Here is a 21,538-nt window from a genome sequence, read left to right as displayed (position 1 = left end):
AAGGTCCGTCTAATCAAAGCTATGGTTTTCCCAGTAGTAATGTATGGCTGTGAGAGCTGGACTATAAGGAAGGCTGAGCGCCGAAGAATTGATGCTTTCGAACTGTGGTGCTGGAGAAGACTCTTACGAGTCCCCTGGACTGCAAGGAGGTCAAATCAGTCCATCCTAAAGGAAATCAACCCTGACTGCTCATTTGAAGGACAGATAATGAAGCTGAAGCTCCAATATTTTGGCCACCTAATGCGAAGAGAAAACTCCCTGGAAAAGACCCTGATGAAAGACTGAAGGCAAAAGGAGAAGGGGACGGCAGAGGATGAGATGGCTAGATAGCATCACGGATGCAATGAATATGAACTTGAGCACGCTCCGGGAGAGAGCGCAGGACAGGAAGGCCTGGCGTGCTATGGTCCATGGGGTCACGAAGAGTCGGACACGACTGAACGACTGAACAACAACAACAATACCACCCCAAATTTTATTTTATGGAAAAAATAAAACAGTTTGAAAGTTAGGAAAATAAGCAAATACTAAGAATAATGGACTTGTTTACAAAAGGAAAGCTTATTGATATAGTTCATTTAATAGAAAAAATACAAGATCTTAAACATAATTGGTTCCAAGAATTTCAAATCATTTCATTTGCTAACATGATACTAAAGAAGGTCCTCCTAGAACATTAGCATTATTTGAAGGTTTATGCATAGCAAAGACAAATGAAACAAAAAACAAGCATCCAAACTATATAAACAGATTATAGAAGCACAATTTAATAAACAAATTGGTGTCAAATTAATATTGGAAGACAACCTAGATACTGTAATATCTGAAAATAACTAGAACAAGATATGGTCCTCTCCCACATATAAAATTATCTCAGCACAAATAAAAGAAAATATACTGAAAACGATTTATAGGTGGCACTGGTATCCTGTTGGACTCAACAGAATCAATACAAAAATATCTCTACTTTGCTGGAGAATATGTGGAGAAAAGAGTGCCCTATTGCACTTATGGCTAAAATGCCCCAAAGTAAATCATTTTTGGAAAGTTGTAGTTGATTTGATAGATGTAACAACTAATCAAAAGATCACTGTGTGGCAAATTGCTATTATTACATGTTTTTCAAAAGGATAATTAATCCCTGCTGCATAAGACTTAATTACCATTTTACTTGTTGCTGCAAAGATGGAAATAGCTACAAAATGGAAATACTTGGAAAACCTAACTATAGGTGGTTGGATCAACAGAATATGGAAGACTGCAGGAAGAGATAAGTTAACAAATAGATCTAGAGCAACAAGAGGAATAAATGAGAATGACACCTTTGAAACTATGACACAACTTTATTACCTTTGCAAACAAAACAGACTCTCCATACGGACCTCCAGAGCATCTAAAGAAGTTCTGGATAAATCCCTTTTAATATATCAAAGACATCACTGATATACCGGATCCCAAATCTGGGTGAATGAATTTTACTGGGTTTTTTGTGATGATTTGTTATTACTGTAACATATGTGTACTTTTAATAAAATGTTACACACACCTACACACATACACACACATAGTATTACTCCAGCAGTACGGTAAAGCTCAGATGTTTCATAAGGCAACACAGGACCAGGACAAGGTGAGGCACCTTTGCTGGTCCCAGGCACTCCATCCTTCCATCTGGATCTGGGTCTGAAAGACCAAAGAAAAGTGTGGGTGCCCGGAAGGTAGGTTGTAAGAAAACACAATTTGTGACATTGCACATCATCACTGATCATGGGGCAGATCAGTTAAGGCATGAGCCTCAGATTTCAATTTTCTCACGGTGTAGAGCTCGAACTAACATGAGAAAAGATTAACTCTGGTCTTAAACCGCCAGGTTTATTGATCACGGAAGAGGCAGTGTGGTGCAGTGGTTGGAATGCTGGACTGGAACTTGGGAGATCAGGGTTCTAGTTTCCACTCGGCCATGAAGCTCATTAGATGACTTTGGGCCAGTGACTGACTCAGCTTAACTTACCTTACAGGGTGTTGTAAGGAAAATATGGGGGGTGGGGGAGGACTATGTAAGCCACTTTGGGTTCCCTGCAAAAGGAAAAAAAAGGTAGGATATAAATGTAATAATAATAATTAAACGTTGGCTGAAGCTATACAAACTGGAAGGAAAAGGATGTTGTGAAACGTCAAAAATTATGCTTGATTACAAATTAGCACCCACCCACCCCCACCAAATGAATGCACAATCCTTTCAGGCCCAAAGTCAGATGGAGAGGTTCAAGTGCCTGAAAACAGCAAAGATGCCTTAGAATTTTGCTAGAGATGTGAGTTGACCCATGCCTGCTTGTTGCGTAGATCAGTAGCTGTCATGTAGGAACATGTAGTGTTGTCTGACCCCATGAAGTCACATTTCATAACTAAAGGAATAGGCATTGCACATAGATTCCACTAGATTTCCTCTGCAGCACAGAATCCATCTGAAAAGAGTGAGTACCAGCAGCACTGTAGTTATGCACAATGTATCTTTGACAGCAGTTGCTGCCATACTTTAATGGGGCAGGAAAACTTTAATAACTTTTGATTCGCTGCTTAGAATCTCACTAAACCAGTGAAAGGCTCCCTTCCGCAGTAAGCCCAAAGCAAATGCATCTGTTTTCATGAAAGTTCGATGAAAATATATGAGCTTCTCAAAAACTGGAATTTTACCATTTCTCCCATGTGTGATTTCTTTGATGTCAAGTGAGATGTTTCTTCTGACTGACGCTTTTTCCACACTCCAGGCATTTATATGGTTTCTCCCCTGTCTGAGTTCTTTGATGAGAAGTGAGGGTTCCCTTATGCCTGAAGCTTTTTCCACACTCCAGACAATGATAGGGTTACTCCCCTGTGTGGGTTCCTTGATGTTCAGTGAGAATACTGCTGACTGAAGCTTTTTCCACACTCCAAACAATGATATGGTTTCTCCTCTACATGCATTCTTTGATGCTGAGTGAATTATTTCCAGACTGAAGCTCTTTCCACATTCCAAACAATGATATGGTTTCTCCCCTGTGTGTTCTTTGATGTTTAGTGAGAGAGTACTTCTGACTGAAGCTTTTTTCACATTCCAAGCATTTATATAGTTTCTCCCCTGTGTGAGTTCTTTGATGCTGAGTGAGATGTTCCTTCTCCCTGAAGCTGTTACCACACTCCAAACAATGATATGGTTTCTCCCCTGTGTGAGTTCTTTGATGAGAAGTGAGGGCTCCCTTATGCCTGAAGTTCTTTCCACAATCCAAACAATGATATGGTTTCCCCTTTGTGTGGGTTATGTGATGCAAAGTGAGGGTTCCCTTATGACTGAAGCTTTTGCCACACTCCAAACAATGATATGGCTTCTCCCCTGTGTGAGTTCTTTGATGAGAAGTGAGATTTTTCTTCTCACTAAAGCTCTTTCCACATTTCAGACATTTATATAGTTTCTACAATGTGTTAATTTTGCAATGATCTTTAATATTAGATTCAGAATTGTGAGTTTTCCTACATGTCTTGAACCCATTCTTTTCCTGTCTTATGTATTTTTTCTTGGATTGTGATATCATGGTAGCCATTGCCCTGAGAAACAAAGGAATGATTCCTCATATTCTGATGTACTTGAGTTTTCTTTCTCTGCTGTTTGCTGTTTATGCATTTGTCTCTTTTCAGTGACAACCCACATGGTTCTCTCTTTTCCTTCCCTTCCGATCTGTCATGCCCTGGAATGTAGAGAAGAAATTGGTAAAAGCCCGAGTTAGCATTAAAACAACTAATTGAGCCCCGTAATAATTTTTGTAAAAAGGAAGAACTGAAAAGACTTCAATGGGATGCAGTTCTTGTTGGGAGTACTGCATCCTTGTCTGCAAGTTATTGGAATGGGGCAGTGTTGCATGTAGTTAGTTCATGGGAATTTTGACCACAGCTAGCTTTAAGATCTCTATAGTGTACAGTGTGGTTTCCTGAGATTTCTTCCTTTGGCTCCTTCCCTTCCTTCCTCCCCACTCTCTCTCTGATTTCCACATGTGTTTACTCTCTCGCTCCTGCCAGTGTAATGGATCACAAAATCGATTGCACAAATTCCTTTTGAAACTCTATGCTGTACTGGCATTGTATATGCAAGAATACTTGTGAGTAAATCTGTTTTCTTTCCTTCATTCACAAAGGATGTGGTCTCCTTTATTATTCTAAGCTAGCCCGTGTGCATGTGGGACTGGTAAATGCTCATTCTGTTTTGCCTTTTGTTTTTACTCTGCTAATTGCCTAACAGGAGGCATCATTACTAAATAATCCTGTCCGTTCTTACCATGTGTTTAATTGTCTCTGTTGACTCCCCTTAACTGACTGTTGGTGTGGTAAAATTCATTGGATTGGGACCATGGAGGCCTGGGTTCAGCTTTCAGCTAAGAAATGATACCTACTTTTGTTTCTGGGCCAGTTACACTCTCTTGGCCTAGTCTACGTCACAGACTTGACCTAGTCTCTTGGCCTAGTCTACGTCACAGACTTGCTATCAGGCTGCTCGTCATTAGAGCAGGAAATGCAGGCCCCATGAAATTTGGCAACCATGGACTTTATTCCCTTCACAAGGAGGGAACAGTAATGGCAAAGTCATTTTACCTGATAGTCCTACAGGCTACTTACATAAATTCAGATCTAGCATTACCAAGATAATCAAAAGCTGTTGGACCGGTACTATCCTGGGTCCATGCTACTGAACCCTCCTTGGTCTCCTGGCCTACCCACGATTGGCAGGATTCCACCTGCTTTTCAGAGTGTGGCAAACCCTGGAGTTCTGTTGCACTGAGACAGAGAGAAGCCATTCTCTTTCCCATCACTCCACGGCAGCTAAGGAGAATGTAATCTGGGTGTCAGTGTGTGAAGAGAGAGTGAGGTTTGAGAGAAAGAGACTAACAGCTGGGTATAGGTTCTGTAAAATGACCGCATTTTGGGGGACTGGCTGCTGGGATTCTATAATAGGTCAGTTCTATGTTTTCATTTCTTGCGGCTCTTAATGTTTTGTGACGATTTGTTAACCGGATGCTGACTGTTGTTTTGATTGGTATTTGATGCTGTTGTGGTTTTCTAATCTTCTGTACTGATTTCTCACTAGCATTTGCTCCTGTGTGGATTGTTGTTTAATGGAGAGGCAGGATTATAAATGTTTTTGTAAATAAAAATAGACAAATCCTGGTAGATAGGGATGTGGAGGTGCTGAAATATGCAATCAAACTCCACAGGGCCCCTGCAGGGCAGGGCTTCATCTATGCCTTGAAAATGTGCCTGTTCTGCCTTTTCTTAATCAGTGTTTTGATGCTGCTGGGTTTTGAGGCTCTGAGCTGTGTGAATGTGTCTTGTGGAAATGATTATGTTATGTTTGAGGCCTCTGTCTTTAAGCCATTGTCATAACATAGTGTTTAATCCACTGGTTTTTATTATAACTTAACGTAACTTCTTTTCTTTGTGAACACTGCCTTCTGAGGACTGCATGCTAAAAGGCAGCCTCAAAATGCTAAATAAATGAACAACACAGGATATCTCCCCAAAATGGTGATATTCTCTTGATATCATCATGATTCAATTTCGAACCCGATACTGTTATTAAGCAGCCAAATAGCAAACCTTACAGAGAGAGGCCATGATCCCACAATTCTCCTCCATGATTTGCCTGTGCAGGGCTCTCTGGTCAGGATCCAGCAGTGTCCACTCCTCTTCCGTGAAGCACACAGCAACCTCCTCAAAAGTCACCAGGCCCTGGAAGAAAAAAGAAAGTGCTTCCTTCTCGAGGATCACTTAAAGTGAGGTGGCTGGGGATTACAAAGCAGGACTGAAACTTGCTTGCTGTGAAAAGCAGTTGCTGGGGGAACAAAAGCAAGAAACGGCTGTGGCCTTCCTGTCCTGTTTGAGGCTTCCCAAGAGGCATCTGGTCAGCCACTGTGAGAAACAGGATGCTGGAGTAGACGGGCCTTTAGTCCCATCCAGCAGGGCTTTCCTTAGGATCTCCTTAGTTCTGCCAGAAGGAAACAGAAGGAGAGAGATATATTCTGGCCCTAGGAGGTGAGTAGGGGATGGAGGCACCCAGGTTGCTCCCTACCTGTGTTCCCAGTGATCCTTCTCCCTACCTGATCCGGTTCCACTCCACCACAAAGAAGAAGAGATAGCTCAGTACACATTCCAGGCATTGTTGCTGCCCCTGCAAAAGGCAAAGATGATGGGAAGACAGTAGCATATGCTAGTCCCAGAGACTGACATTACCCTCCTAAACTCCTGGGACATAAGCTCTTGGACCTCAAAAAGACTTAATTCCCAGTCAGATGCACAGAATTGCACCTGCAGTGATGCAAGTCTAAGTACGCTTGGGTGTTACAAGATGTCTTGTCTTTAGTTTCCATTTTAACAGTTCAGTTGGGTAAAAATGCATATTTCCCCATTTGGACTCTTGGCCACAAATCAAACTGTTGATTTCCATGTATAAAGTCTTCAAATGTTGAAATTTAAACATAGTTTTGGATCGTGGAATAGGCTGGAGACAATCATCTTCAACAGAAAAAAAAAATCAGGATAGGGGACATAAAAGGAGCCCAAGGATCTCTTACATTCTCCAGGTTGAAATTCAGCCACCTCAAATGAATCCTTACTCAGCATGGTGGCATGTCTGTCCCCCTCCTGCCTGATCCCCCTTTGTGAGGGTCTCTGTCTGGTGTCTGATGGATCCTTCTCAGCTGCAGGGAAATCAGGTCCCACTTCTGCAAACAGACTCTGTGCCTGGAAGAGCAATGAAGATACAAGAGATGGAATGAGTAAGGATTAGAAAATGAATGAAAGAGGTAAAAATGATGAGGTATGGGACATCTTTCCTTGGGAGATTTCTAGAATGGGTTGGCCAATTAGTACAGAGTTTTAGGATACCCTCCCTCACATTCTTGTCCTTTTGGATGAAATGCTCTCACCTGCTGCTCTTCCTGCTTCTCCTCTTCTGCCTGGCTCAGGAGGAAGCCTTCTGCTAGGGCCACCGCCTGGGCCCTGGTCTCCGCTCCACATTCTCTCACTCAGCTCACCATCTCCCCTGGCAGGATGGTCAGGAACTGCTCCAGGATCACCAGATCCAAGATTTCTTTATTAGTGTGTCACTCTGGCTTCAGCCACCGGCAAGAAAGATTATGGAGTTGGTTGCAAACCTCTCGGGGGCCCTCAGTCTCCTGGTAGCAGAACTGCCTGAAACACTGGAGCTGCACATCTGAGCTGACCATGTCCTCACCCACAACCTTCTGGACCATTCTTTCCTAGAATTCCCCTCTGCTCTCGGTCTTCACGGTATTAGGGCCTCTTCCTGCTTCTGGGCCAGCTGAGTTTTGCTCGGCCATCTTTAATCCATGTTCCAAAGAAGCCTCCAAGTGGGCAAAAGAAACTCTTCCTTCTTCTGTATCTGGGCAAAGATTGCCAAACGAGCCAGTGCTATTAAAAGTCTGTAAAGGAAAGACATGGTTCTGTTCAGGAATTATTATGAAGCATGCACGACTCCAGCTACAACTTGGTCTTGCCCCCAAATTAAAGGCAGATAAATGCCAGGACTCAAAGGGGCTGTTCGCACAACAGCCGACCGTGGGTTATTTAGCCCACAATGAGGCTGTGGTATGTGTGAACGCACCATACAGTCACCATTTTGAATATGCAACCTATGCAATCTGGGTTGTCGTGCACTCACCCTCTCATTCATCTGCATGGAATTCTGTTCATTTCCCTGTATGCAATTCCTGGTTGACTATGGCTACCAGGCTAGTACTTCAAGCCAACCCTGTCGATATCCCACCTTTCCTCCTCTAAGGAGCCAACCGTGGGGCCCACAGCTCTTCCTAGTCACAGCAGGAGCCATCTTGGAGCCAATATGGCTGACAGCTGAGCCTGAGGGAAACCTTGTCATGTTGGGGCTAAAAGGCCTGACCCTAATCAGTGCTTGCAGTTACTGGATTAAACACAACCTTGAATTGCTGGTTCTTAGTTGGTCTGGTACACTCTGACAGAAATGTTTTGAAATATAGCAGACCTTCTGTGTAGAAAACAGATAAACATGTTGTCCTTGGCTTCTAGGCTGAAATGTTTAAGAGGGGGTGGGATGGAGGCAGTGATACATGATCTGTAGCACAGCCTTGTGCTGGCTTTTTTTGTGTGCAACTTGGGAGATAAAATTTAAGTTCGCTTATACCTAAATATTTCCGACTCTCTGAGAGGAAAAGAGAAAGGCAGAGAGAAGAATGGAGAAAGCTAATGTCTGGCATCCTCTCAGACACCTGCTTCTAAATCCCTCAGGAGAGAGGAGGAAGGAGAGACAGGGAGAGAGAGTGGGACAGGAATTTATAAAGGATTGTTACCTTCCTCCACGTTGTCTCAAACCATGTATATACTTATCTTTGTAAGTAAATGTTCTTTGTTTTTTATGTACATGAATTTGGAATCCTATTATATCTATGAGGCTTCAGAGTAAACTAGAAGTGACCCTCTTTGGGGCAGAAAAGAATATTTTATTGTTATATGTTATCATCCCATTTCTATCCCTCCCTTTCTCCACTTGCAAGGAACCCAAGGGGACAGCATGGCCCTCCTCCTCCTCTTCTCCATTTTATCTTTGCAACAACCCTGTGAGGTACGGTATGCTGTGAGTCCGTGACTGGCCTAGACTCACACAGTGATTTCCTGGCTGATTGGGGACTAGAACCCAGATCTCCTGAGTCCCAGCCCAACACTCTAACTACGGCACCACACTGCCTCTGCTTGATTCCTGGGTAGCAGGCCTTAAGCACTGACAGTCTGGACCTTCCCCCAAAAGCATTAAAATGCCTCATGCACACTCCATCCATTTTCTTCTTAAAACAAGCCACTGAGGTATCTTAAGGCTGAGAGATAGTGGCTGGCCTAAGGTCACCCAGGAAGCTTTGTGGGGGCTTGAACCTGGGCCTACTGGCTGCTGTTCCAACATCCTAACCCCACACTGCCAAACTAGCGAGGCAGAGCAACTTAACAACACAAAGAACCTCTTGTCACTTCCCTCCAACACTTTTCCAAGCCCTTCCATGTCTCTCCAAAAATACAACTGCAGAACTGGGGGAAAATGCTGATGCTAATGACTGTAGTAATATGGCCTAGAAACTGGAGATATTCTTCCTGGTCAGGGAAACAGTCAAATTCTCCCTGTTTTCCCTTCAATTCTTCGAAGCAATTCAGTATTTGGGCGGCGAGGGGAAGCAGCTTGCATGGGTTTCTAATTTTTTTTTTGGCAAGCAATCACTAATTGTCGAATTTCTGGAACTACCGCTTAGTACTTACGAAAGGAAAAGTAACAAATTTATGTTGTTATAAGATACATTATGAACACGTATTCAGGGAAAAGGGGGCTTCCTTCAGAAAATGGAAGTCTTGCTAAGGGAGGAAAACAAAAGGGAACACAAGCTTGCACAATGGCAATGCAAGCAGACAATAAGAGGTGCAAGAAAATATTTTGAAGAGCATATCACTAACAACATCAAGGCCAAGAATAAAGAATTCTTTAAATATATCAGAAGCAGAAAACCAGCTAGGCAGGCAGTTGGACCACTGGATGACAATGGAGTTAAAGGAGTACTGAAGAAGGACAACGAGATTGCAGAGAAGCTGAATGAATTCTTTGCCTCGGTCTTCACTGCAGAAGGTATAGTACAGATACCTGTGCCTGAACTGGTGTTTCAGGAAGGGAGCCTGAGGAACTGAGGCAAACAGTGGTGACAAAAGATGAAGTTCTCAACCTTATTGATAAATTGAAAGCAAATCTCCGGGCCGGGATGGCATCCATCCCAAAGTTCTCAAAGAACTTAAATATGAAATTGCTGATCTTCTAACCAAAATATGCAACATGGCCCTAAGATCAGCCTCTGTACCAGAGGACTGGAAGATGGTCAATGTAACACCAATTTTTTAAAAGAGATTCAGGAGGGATCTGGGAAATTACAGGGTGGTTAGCTTAACGTCTGTTCTGGGTAAATTAGAATCATAGAATCATAGAATAGAGTTGGAAGGGGCCTACAAGGCCATCGAGTCCAAACCCCCTGCTCAGTGCAGGAATCCAGGTCAGAGCATCCCTGACAGATGGCTGTCCAGCCTCATCTTGAACGCCCCCAGTGTGGAGGAGCCAACTACCTCCCTAGGTAATTGGTTCCATTGTCGTATTGCTCTAACAGTCAGGAAGTTTTTCCTGATGTTCAGCCGGAATCTGGCTTCCTGTCACTTGAGCCCATTATTCCATGTCCTGCACTCTGGGATGATGGAGGAATGATCCTGGCCTTCCTCTCTGTGATAACCTTTCAAGTACTTGAAGAGCGATATCATATCTCCCCTCAGTCTTCTCTTCTCAAGGCTAAACATGCCCAGTTCTTTCAGTCTCTCTTCACAGGGCTTTGTTTCCAGTCCCCTGATCATCTTTGTTGCCCTCCTCTGAACCCTCTCCAGTTTGTCTGCATCCTTCTTAAAGTGTGGTGCCCAGAACTGGACACAGTACTCCAGATGAGGCCTAACCAGTGGTGAGTAGAGGGGAACTAGTAGTTCCCAGGGTTTGGAAGCTATGCTTCTATTAATGCAGCCCAAAATAGCATTTGCCTTTTTTGCAGCCACATCACATTGTTAGCTCATATTCAGCTTGTGATCGACAACAATTCCAAGATCCTTCTCGCTTGTAGTGTTGTTGAGCTAGGTATCCCCCATCTGGTAACTGTGCATTCGGTTTCTTTTTCCTAGGTGCAGAACTTGGCATTTCTCCCTGTTAAATGTCATTCTGTTGTTTTCTGCCCAGCGCTCCAGTCTATCCAGATCACTTTGAATTTTGTTTCTGTCTTCCAAAGTATTAGCTATCCTGCCCAATTTTGTGTCATCTGCAAATTTGATCAGCATTCCCTGCACCTCCTCCTCCAAGTCATTAATAAAAATGTTGAAGAGCACTGGGTCCAGGACTGAGCCCTGTGGTACCCCAATTGTTTGAAAGCATTATTAAAGATAAAATTAGTAAGCATATAGAAGGACAAGCCGTGCTGAGAAAGAATCAACATGGCTTCCGCAAAGGTAAATCCTGTCTCACTAAGCTTTTAGAGTTCTTTTTAGAGTTTTAGAGTGTGTCAATAAACATGTAGACAAGTGTGATCCAGTGGACATTGTTCACTTGGACTTCCAAAAGGCTTTTGACAAAATCCCTCACCAAAGACTCCTGAGCAAGCTTAGCAGTAATGGAATAAGAGGCAAGGATCAGTAACTCGTTAAAGAACAGAAAGCAGAGAGTAGGAATAAATGGTACATTTTCCCAAAGGAAGGAAGTAAACAGTGGGGTCCCACAGGGATCTGTATTGGCACCAATGCTTTTCAACTTGTTTATAAATGAGCTGGAATCAGGACTGAGCAGTGAAGTGGCCATGTTTGCCGATTACACCAAATTATTTAGGGTGATTAAAACAAAAAAGGATTGTGAGGAGCTCTAAAAGGATCTCTCCAAACTGGAAGAATGGGCATCCAAATGGCATATGGGGTTCAGTGTAAGCAAGTGTAAAGTGATGCACGTTGGGGCAAAAATCCCAACGTCAAGTATAACCTGATGGGATCTGAGCTAGCAGTGACCGACCAAGAAAGAGATCTTGGGGTTATGGCGGACTGCTCGATGAAAATGTCAGTCCAGTGTGCGGCCACTGTAAAAAAGGAAAACTCCATGTTAGGCATAATTAGAAAAGGAATTGAGAATAAAACTGCCAATATCATACTGCCTTTATAGAAATCTATGGTGCGACCACATTTGGAATACTGTGTATAGTTCTGGTCACCATACCTAAAAAAAGACAGTGTAGCGCTGGAAAAGTGCAGAAAAGGGCAACTAAAATGATCAAGGGGCTGGAGCATCTCTCCTATGAGGGAAGGTCACGACAGCTGGGATTGTTTCGCTTGGAAAAAAGCAGGCTAAGGGGAAATATGATAGAAGTGTCCAAAATTAGGCTTGGTGTGGAGAATGTGGATAAGGAGACATTTCTCTCTCTCTCTCTCTCTCTCTCTCTCTCTCTCTCTCTCTCAAAATACTAAAACACAATGGGGTCATCCCATGAAGCTGATTGGTCAGGACAGATAACAAGAACAGCTTCTTCACATAGTGAAGAGTTAAACTGTGGAATTCACTACCGTGAGATGTAGTAATGGCCACCAATTTGGATGGGTTTAGCAGCGGGGTAGATAAATTCCTGGGGGTGAAGGCTATCAAATAGAAATGCAATACCTTTCACACTAGTGGGTGACCAGGTGACCTGTGTGTTGCCTGTTCAGCCTGCTAACTATGGATGGTCAACAGTTCTTATGGTTCTTTATCTTTAAATTGGAATTTGACTGGACAGTCCTTCAGATAGAGGATGATGCTCTGTAAAACTCTATTTTATGGCAGTAGCATTAAGCAGTGTAGAAATAATAGAGAGAACAAATAATATTTTGAGACTTCCAGACTTAATTCACTCACTGATGTGACTGATCATCCTCCAGGAGGACTCGGGATCCCCAAACCTCAGGCCTTCTCCATGCCTGAACCAGATAAAATGATACACGTCATGGGCTCTGGTGATAGGGTGGCTTTTTCAGGAAACCTATTCGGTAAGGGCTTTTAAGATGAAGGGTTTTCTGAAGGAAGGGTGTGTGTGGAGTGTGGACTGGCCATAGAGATGCCGGCTTTTGGGGTGCAATGGTGTCCCATCATATGTATTTAGGCAGCTTTCCCCAACCGGTTGCCCTCCAGATGTGTTGGACTTCAACTCCTATCACCTCCCAGCCAGTATGAGGAAAGCCCTTGTGCACCAAAGCCACACCAAATGGAGGATCACCCCTCCACCTGGCTCCTTGGCCAGGAAAGCACTTAGCACACCACTCCCCCTCCCAATTGGAATGGTGAGTGGTGCCCTAAGCAAGGGGAAACCTCCTCTGTTATCTCTGACCAGTGATAGGAGATAACAGCGGGGATTTCCCATGTGCTGCTTCCTCTTCCAGTTGGGAGGGGTGAGCAGTGCCCACTGTTATCTTCAGTCACTGCTTGGAGATAATGGGGGATTGCTATCCCTGCTAGCCTCCCCAAGCCCCCACTAGCCTTCTGAGGGCAATGCCTTGGGGATGGGGAGGGTCCTGAGGAAGAGCCCAACCCTCCAGGTTTTTCCCAGGCCTCCCTAAAACACCAGCTACCACCTCCACATACCTCATGGGGAGCCTCCATGGACTGCTGGTTCCCCATCTTTAGTATAAGGCATCTTCTCGTGTGGAGGGTGGAGCAGGGCCCTGCCCCCAACATCCACAAACCCAACTGGCTCTACCCCAATGCCCCCACACCTGGCTGCTTCCACCCCAATATCCTTGTGCCCAACTGGTTCCTCCCCTCTGACCTCTGTGCATTTGGCAAAAGTCTGGAGTGGGAGCTGTCTGTCCTTGCATAGGCTCCTCCATGCAGTCAGCTTTTTAAAAAGAATGTTTCTAGACCTTATGGCTTGAATATAAATTTCAGACTGGCTGGGTCCTGCTTAATTACATCTGTTAAATGGGGGTGGGGGGAGCTGTTCTTTCTCATCCTCCTTATCCCTTCTTCTGATTATAGAAGGCCAGCCTTCCCCCAAACAGCACCCCCAGATATGTTGGACTGCAGCTCCCATAATTCCCAGCCAACATGGCCAATTGTCAGGAATGCTGGGAGATGTCGTCCAAAAACCTCTGGAGGGCTGTTGGGGGAAGGCTGTGCTAGGCCCAGGGAGAGATGAAATCTGGATTCTCTTTTCCCCACTTACAGGTGATCAAGAGCCAAATAATGTCAAGAATTCTCTTCAGGGAACGATGGAGCTGGGAAGACCTGGCATATCCCAAGGGAAGGTTCATCTGCTGGTAGCAACTGATCAGCATGAGCGCGAGTCTGAGGAGCCAGCAGAGATCCAAAATAAATATGTTGATTTACTCCAGCACCGTAGATCAACAAACGAAACCGCAAGGGATGCGAGTATGAAGAAGGCCTCCAGTTCAAAGGGCCAGAGCGGGCAGCACCGCAAATGGAGATAGGCTGCAAACCAGATGAGCCCAATGGATGGCTCTGTGTTTGGGATGCGGTTGCAGCTTCAATCCCTCTTTGACAAACAACAGGAAATAAAACCCAGCGCCAAACCCTATTGGTATTGTAGCAGCCATGTCAGAGATCAGACTAAGTAGACTCATGTTCTCGCTGAGCTGGCATGATTTAGCAAGAACAGCAATGTGGAAATTCCCTAACTTATTAACAGGACGAGGTCTCTCTGACTCTGGCATAGCATGTTCCAGTCCTCTGCTTGGCTTGCATATTACTTGGCTACATATCAAGGTCTTGTTCTTTGCTAATCATGCCCTATGACCCATTTTCATAGACCACGCAGCTAGAAACAGTGAGAGAAGGGGTGGGGGGAAACTGCTTGTTGTCATGTCTATAAAAGCTATGTGTTAATGTACCTCAGGGCTTTTGGCTCTTTAGAAGAGATTCCAGCCTTAAGCCCGCGCATTAAATAAAAAAGAATCTCCTTTTCCTTCACTCCGTGGTCTCTCTGACTCTGATTTCTGCTACATAAATGGTGCCGTGACTCAGATGTGGCAGGCTCTGAGCCAGACAGGTGGCATTTGCCTGCTCTTAATCGCCGCACCAGGAAGACGAGCTCAGCGCACGCCTCCCTTTCTTGGCGCCATCGACCTTTTTGTTGGATGAACGGGAGAAAGCCTGCGCTGGGACCGCCCGAACGGCAGCGAGCAGCAAGAGAACCTTAGGAAGCGGAGGAAGGAACTTGAGCCCTGCCTGTATCGCAGCTGCAATTGAGTTGAAACCCACATTGGAAGCCTTCAGGAGAAAGGCAAGTATATGGAGTAAAAGAGGGCCCCGCCTTTAGGGAGAAAGGCCACTGGGCAGAAAAAAAGAGGGCCCCGCCTTATGAAGAAGGTCAGTGTTGGCATACGTATGCAAAAGAACCTACTCCTTGCGGGTAGAAGGGGGGCCTGATCACACCCCCGAGCGGGCGCCAATACTCAGCACAGCCAGTACTCAGCAGGAAGCTGAGGAAGCTGGGGAAGCCGCTTTCTGCTCTGGTAAAAAAAGTGGGGAAAATGGGTGGCAGGGACATATGAATGCAGTGGAGAGATTGATGATTGTGTGAGTGGCTACTGCGGTTTCTGACACATACCGTTGACCGTCCGGGTGCCCAGGCCAGTAGCAAAGTGCGTGATGTGTAAAATCCTCTTGTGTCGGCCAGTGAGACCCCTTACTCACTGACCAATTCCCATTCCCTAATTGTGTCTGTCTTCAATTTAGGAGGGAGGCTATGGGTGGTGGGGGAAGCAAACCTTGCACCCCCTTGGGATGTATGCTAGCAAATTTTAAGAAAGGTTTTAGTGGAGATTATGGGGACCCCCCCATGAATCCTCAACGGTTGTGGACTTTGTGTGAAATAGAGTGGCCGTCTTTTGGTGTAGGATGGCCTACTGAAGGCTCTTTGGAGCCCAGCAAAATCAGCCGTGTATATGCCGTTGTGGTTGGGAAACCTGGGCATCCCGACCAATTTCCCTACATAGACTCGTGGGATTCTATAGTCCGCGCTTCTCCTCCATGGCTAAAGAAATGCCTAGAATCCCAGGCCAAAGTTTTGGTGCTCAGAAAAGAAAAATTGGCCAAGAAATTACAACCAGTGTTAGAAGCCCCGTGTGAGGATCTGGCAGAGCTAACGGCGTTTCCACCTGCTTATGCCCCGCTTCCACCACGGGCCCATGTTACTGTAAGACCGCCCCATTGAGATTTAGATCCGGTGGCTCCTGAGCCCATGCCATCCCCCCTCCACAGAGGCATTGCCCCTCACCTTGATTTAGAACTGTCACCATCAGTTTCAAGCCCCACCAGCAGTAATTCGCCGATTTCAGCTACGGTTCTCAACTGCCAGATATTACCTGCCGAGACTTCCATCTCTACGAGATCAGGAGGTTCCCCCCTTACACCTCAATCAGCATTAATAAGGGAAACTGAAGAATTGAAGTGTTGGGCAGAAGATTTAGTAAAATCGGCGGTGACCCTTAGAAAGATGTGTTCCCACAAAAAAGAGGAGGCGAGCTCGTCTACTGCTCATCAGTCAGGGAGTGAAGCCCAGCCTCTGTTTCCTCTGAGGCAGGTAACTCAGATGGTTCACAACCTGGATCCCGAGGCGGAAGAGCATTATATCCCCGTCCAAGCTTACACCTATGCACCCTTTACAACTTCAGACTTATTGAATTGGAAAACCCATTATGCCTCATATACCACAAAGCCTCACGAGCTGGTGGAGCTATGCTCCAGCATTATGGCCTAGCACATGCCTAACTGGCAGGATTGCCAACAGCTGCTCTTGACGTTGTTCACCACAGAGGAAAGGCGACGAATCCATCAACAAGTGGAACGTATCGCCTTAGAAAGAGCCCCAGAAAATCATGTAAATCCCCAAGGATAGATAAGAGAGAGAGTGCCCTTAGAAAATCCCAATTGGGATCCCAACACACCAGCAGGATTAGAACGCATCACCCAGTACCAAACCTTGCTGTTACAAGCCATGAGAGTGGGAATGAAAAAGTCTATTAACATTACAAAAGTCTCTGAAGTGCTGCAAGGTGCGACTGAGGCCCCTGGAGAATATTTGGAACGTCTCCTGGATGCATATCGCCAGTACACCCCCCTTGACCCAGAAGCCCAAGAGAACATGAAAGTGGTTAATATGGCCTTTGTAGCTCAGAGTTATAAGGACATCCGAAGAAAGCTACAGAAATTGAATGGTATTGCAGGGAAGAATTTGACAGAATTATTAGAAGTCGCTCAGAAGGTGTACGTGAATTGGGACCAAGAAGAAAAGAAAGAGAAGGAGAAGAGAATGGTTAGAAAAGCGGAACTGCTCGCTGCAGCACTAGTAGGGCCGCAAGGTGGAAGACAGGGCAGAGGCAGAGGGCAAAGAGGACGTGGACGGGGGAAAGAGAGAGGAGGAAGAAGAGAATTTTTGAGAAGGAATCAGTGTGCCCAGTGTGGACAAGATGGGCATTGGTGGCGTGAATGTCCAAATGGAACCAACCAGACGTACCAGGAAGAAAATCGAGGGGGCTACCACGGACGAGGGAGGGGACAGCCATGTTGGCAACCGAATAACTGGCAGATGCAAAGAGAATCAACTGAAAGATATGAAATAAATCCCTTCACGGGAATGGCCGCAACAGAAAATCTCGAATAGGACAGACCGGGCCCCTTTAATCTTGGCCCCGGGGAGCCCTTGGTCACTGCCACTGTGGGGGGCCGAAATATTGATTTCATGATTGACACTGGAGCAGCTTCATCAGTGGTGACCTACCCAGTTGCTCCCCTCACCCATCAAAATGTGCGGGTGGTAGGGGCAACTGGTGTGGTAGAAGAAAAGTGTTTGCTGCAGCAGAAGACTTGTCGGCTCAGGAGCCACATAGTAGAACATCAGTTCTTATATCTGCCTGAGTGTCCAATGCCAATGTTAGGACGTGATTTGTTGTCAAAACTAAGAGCCCAAATATCCTTTGAAGAAGGTGGAACAACTGCTGTTGCCTTCCAAAGGCCCCAGGAAGGCAAGCTTCTATCACTCACCTATCCAAGGTACAAGAAGTACAAGAAGAGGAGTGGAAGCTACATTGGACCATGCCAGTACTCGATGAAGAGCCATGGCAGGCTTTCCATGTGCCTGGGGTGTGGGCTGAAGATAATCCGCCAGGAATGGCAAGATGTGTGCCCCCTGTTGTAGTTGAATTAAAACCAGGAGCAATACCAGTGCATGTGCGACAGTACCCACTGCCGCGACGAGCGGTGCTAGGAATTCAGAAGCACCTAGACCGTCTGTTACAATATGGTATCCTCCGAGAATGTCAGTCTCCATGGAATACACCCCCCTTACCAATCAAAAAACCTGGCACAGAAGAGTATCGTCCAGTGCAAGACCTGAGGCTAGTCAACCAAGCAACCGTAACTATACATCCGGTGGTCCCGAACCCATATGTCTTGTTAGGGTTGATTCCATCTGAAGCTACCCACTTTACCACCCTGGACTTAAAAGATGCCTTCTTCTGCATCTGACTGGCGCCTAAGAGCCAAGCTATCTTCGCCTTTCAATGGGAAGATCAATTAACTGGGAGGAAAACTCAACTAACCTGGTCCCATCTTCCCCAAGGTTTCAAGAACTCCCCCACCTTGTTTGGGGCAGCCCTAAGTCAAGACCTTCAAAATTTTCACTCCGAACCGGGGAAAAGAGTTTTGTTGCAGTGCGTAGATGATTTGCTCCTGGCAGCATCGTCAAGACTTGAATGCTGGCAAAGCACCCAGGAACTGCTACAACTCCTGTGGGAACGGGGATACAAGGTATCTCGGAAAAAGGCGCAACTATGCAAAACCCAGGTACGATATCTAGGGTTTATAGTGTCTCAACATCAGCGAGAATTGGGTCCTGAACGGAAAGAGACTGTGTGTGCCCTGCCTGAGCCAACCACTAGGAGGCAGGTGCGGGAGTTCCTTGGGGCCGCCGGGTTTTGCAGAATTTGGATTCCCAACTTTGCTGTAATGAGTAAGCCTCTGTATGAAGCTACTAAAGGTCCAGAAGCAGCTCCATTTCAGTGGGAAGAGCCACAAAGACAGGCTTTCATGAACATCAAAAAAGCGCTACTCCAAGCGCCAGCTCTAGGACTTCCTGATGTGGCTAAGCCTTTTCTGTTGTATGTGCATGAGCAAGACAATGTAGCCGTAGGAGTGCTGACACAGCAACTTGGATCATGGCAGCGACCTGTTGCATATTTATCCAAGCAATTAGATGTAGTTGCCAGAGGCTGGCCAGCATGCCTGAAAGCCATTGCAGCAACAGCCCTCCTGGTTAAAGAAGCAAATAAATTGTCGATGGGACAAGAGCTAACCGTCCGGGTTCCACATGCGGTACTCACGCTAATAGAGTATAAAGGAAATTATTGGTTCACCAATGAGCGCATGACCCAGTACCAAGCTATGCTCTGTGAAAACCCGCGTATCAAGTTAGAGGTGTCTTCCAACTTAAATCCAGCCGCGCTGCTGCCAATAGAGCCAGGAGGTCAGCCTGAGCACAATTGTATTGAAACTATGGATGAAGTTTACTCCAGCCGTCCAGACTTGCGCGATAGCCCATGGCCTCACCCAGATGTCACCTACTTTACTGATGGAAGTAGTTTTGTCCAAGATGGGAAAAAGGTATGCCGGCTATGCAGAAGTACCTAAGACAAGATCATCGAGGCCAACCCTCTGTCTGTAGGAACCTCAGCCCAAAAGGCAGAGTTAATTGCCCTCATTCAAGCCTTAACGCTGGCTGCTGGACTCACGGTCAATATTTACACGGACTCTAAGTACGCCTTCACCACCCTCCATGCCCATGGAGCATTATACCGTGAGAAAGGATTAATAAACTCAGCAGGACAAGGTATCAAAAATATAACAGAAATATCATCTCTGTTAGATGTCGTGTGGCACCCGTGTGGCACACGGCAGTAATACATTGTTGAGGCATCAAAAGGGAACTAGTGATGTGGCAAAAGGCAATCGATGGGCAGATCAAGTGGCAAAGCAAGTTGCCTTCAGAGGCGAGCAAAATAAAGAAAAAGAAGAGATGACAGTCTCAGAAGCCCCGTTGTTCCAGGTTAACTTGACAGATGTGTGTCCAACCTATACTCCGGAAGAAGATCAAATGGCTGTTGAGACCCTGCAAGCTAAGAAGATAGCCCAGAAGTGGTGTGAACTGCCAGATGGACGGATCTATGTGCCACAGCGGCTAGCTTGGAGTATTGTACAGACTGCACATAAAGCTACCCATCAAGGTAAGAGCGCCCTGGCGGCACTACTACAAAAGCAGGTCTACATCAATGGAATACACAGTTACGCCAATTCTGCGTCTGTGCGATGCATAGAATGTTCCAGAAATAACCCCAGACAAGGAAAGGGACCCCCGCCAGGAATTCAGCAACATGGCACTCTCCCTTTTGAGGCCCTGGTTGTTGACTTTACCGACATGCCGAGAGCAGGACCTTATCGCCATCTATTAGTTTTTGTGTGTTCTTATACAAGATGGGTAGAGGCCTATCCCACCCGAACTGAGAAAGCACGAGAAGTTATAAAAGCCTTAATGAAGGACTTAATCCCAAGACATGTGTAGCAGCCATATCGGGGATCAGACTAAGTAGCCTCATGCAGTCTCATGCTTCATGTTCTTGCTGAGCTCTTTCTCCCTTGAATATATTGTTGTAAGCTGACGAGACACAGGAATTCCTTATCTTGTCAAAGGTCATACGATTGTATATCTTGTTCTCTGCTGTTCTCTTCTGTTCTCTCCTTATCATGGCTACCCTATAACCCAGTTCTTGTATTATAAACAGTAGTGCTAGGAGAGGAAATGTTGAGGATTGCAACCCCACGCGGGAGGGGGAGGAGGAGCCGTTTCATATGCGTCACAGTGTCTGTAAAACGAATGTGCTAATGTAAATCGGGGCTTCTGGCTCTTTGGAAACGATTCCAGCCTTAAGCCCGCGCGTTAAATAAATAATCTCTTTTTCCTTCACTCCATGGTCTCTCTGACTCTGGGTTCTGCAACATAAATGGTGCCGTGACTCGGATGTGGCAGGCTCTGAGCCAGACAGGTGGCAGTTGCCTGCTCTTGATCGCCGCACCGGGAAGACGAGCTCAGCGCATGCCTCCCTTTCTTGGCGCCACCGACCTTTTTGTCGAGTGAATGGGAGAAAGCCTGCACCGGGATCGCCCAAACGGCAGCGAGCGGCAAGAGAACCTTGGGAAGCGGAGGAAGGAACTTGAGCCCTGCCTGTATTGCAGCTGCAATTGAGTTGAAACCCACATTGGAAGCCTTCAGGAAAAAGGCAAGTATATGGGAAAAAGAGGGCCCCGCCTTTAGGGAGAAAGGCCACTGGGCAGAAAAAAAGAGGGCCCCGCCTTATGAAGAAGGTCAGTGTTGGTGGTATACGTATACAAAAGAACCTACTCCTTGCAAGTAGAAGGGGGGCCTGATCACACCCCCGAGTGGGCGCCAGTACCCAGCACGCCAGTACTCAGTAGGAAGCTGAGGAAGCTGGGGAAGCCGTTTTCCGCTCTGGTAAAAAGTGGGAAAAGTGGGTGGCAGGGACATATGGATGCAGTGGAGAGATTGATGATTGTGTGAGTGGCTACTGCGGTTTCTGACTCATACCGTTGACCGTCCGGGTGCCCAGGCCAGTAGCAAAGTGCGTGGTGTGTAAAATCCTCTTGTGTCGGCCAGTGAGACCCCTTACTCACTGACCAATTCCCATTCCCTAATTGTGTCTGTCTTCAATTTAGGAGGGAGGCTATGGGTGGTAGGGGAAGCAAACCTTGCACCCCCTTGAGATGTATGTCAAACAAAGAAGGAAAAAGGTTTTTTTTAAAAAAGATTCAGAATAGAGAGAGAAAACAGCAAAAAGCTCAAGGTCGAGCTGAGAAGAAAAAAAG

General features: G+C 45.8%; 1 protein-coding gene and 1 pseudogene across 1 annotated transcript; both read right to left on the bottom strand.

Annotated features, from left to right (window-relative positions):
- Nucleotides 1–1,326: 1,326 nt before the first annotated feature.
- LOC146355955 (uncharacterized) lies at nt 1,327–7,466 on the bottom strand. Its single transcript, XM_084831133.1, has 5 exons — nt 6,951–7,466; nt 6,597–6,765; nt 6,123–6,193; nt 5,628–5,754; nt 1,327–3,722 (listed from the first exon to the last, which is right to left on the bottom strand). Exons 2-5 carry the CDS (start codon nt 6,643–6,645, stop codon nt 3,508–3,510), a joined length of 462 nt encoding a protein of 153 aa, XP_084687259.1. The 5' UTR covers nt 6,646–6,765; nt 6,951–7,466; the 3' UTR covers nt 1,327–3,507.
- On the bottom strand, nt 2,724–3,443 carry LOC146355956 (uncharacterized; annotated as a pseudogene).
- Nucleotides 7,467–21,538: the final 14,072 nt, after the last annotated feature.

This window comes from Heloderma suspectum, chromosome 2, assembly GCF_057233095.1.
Source record: "Heloderma suspectum isolate Gila_16-S chromosome 2, 16-S_ref, whole genome shotgun sequence".
In the NCBI taxonomy this organism is placed as follows: Eukaryota; Metazoa; Chordata; class Lepidosauria; order Squamata; family Helodermatidae; genus Heloderma; species Heloderma suspectum.
Note: the sequence above shows the minus strand (reverse complement) of the source record. Positions and strands in the feature narration are given on the sequence as shown.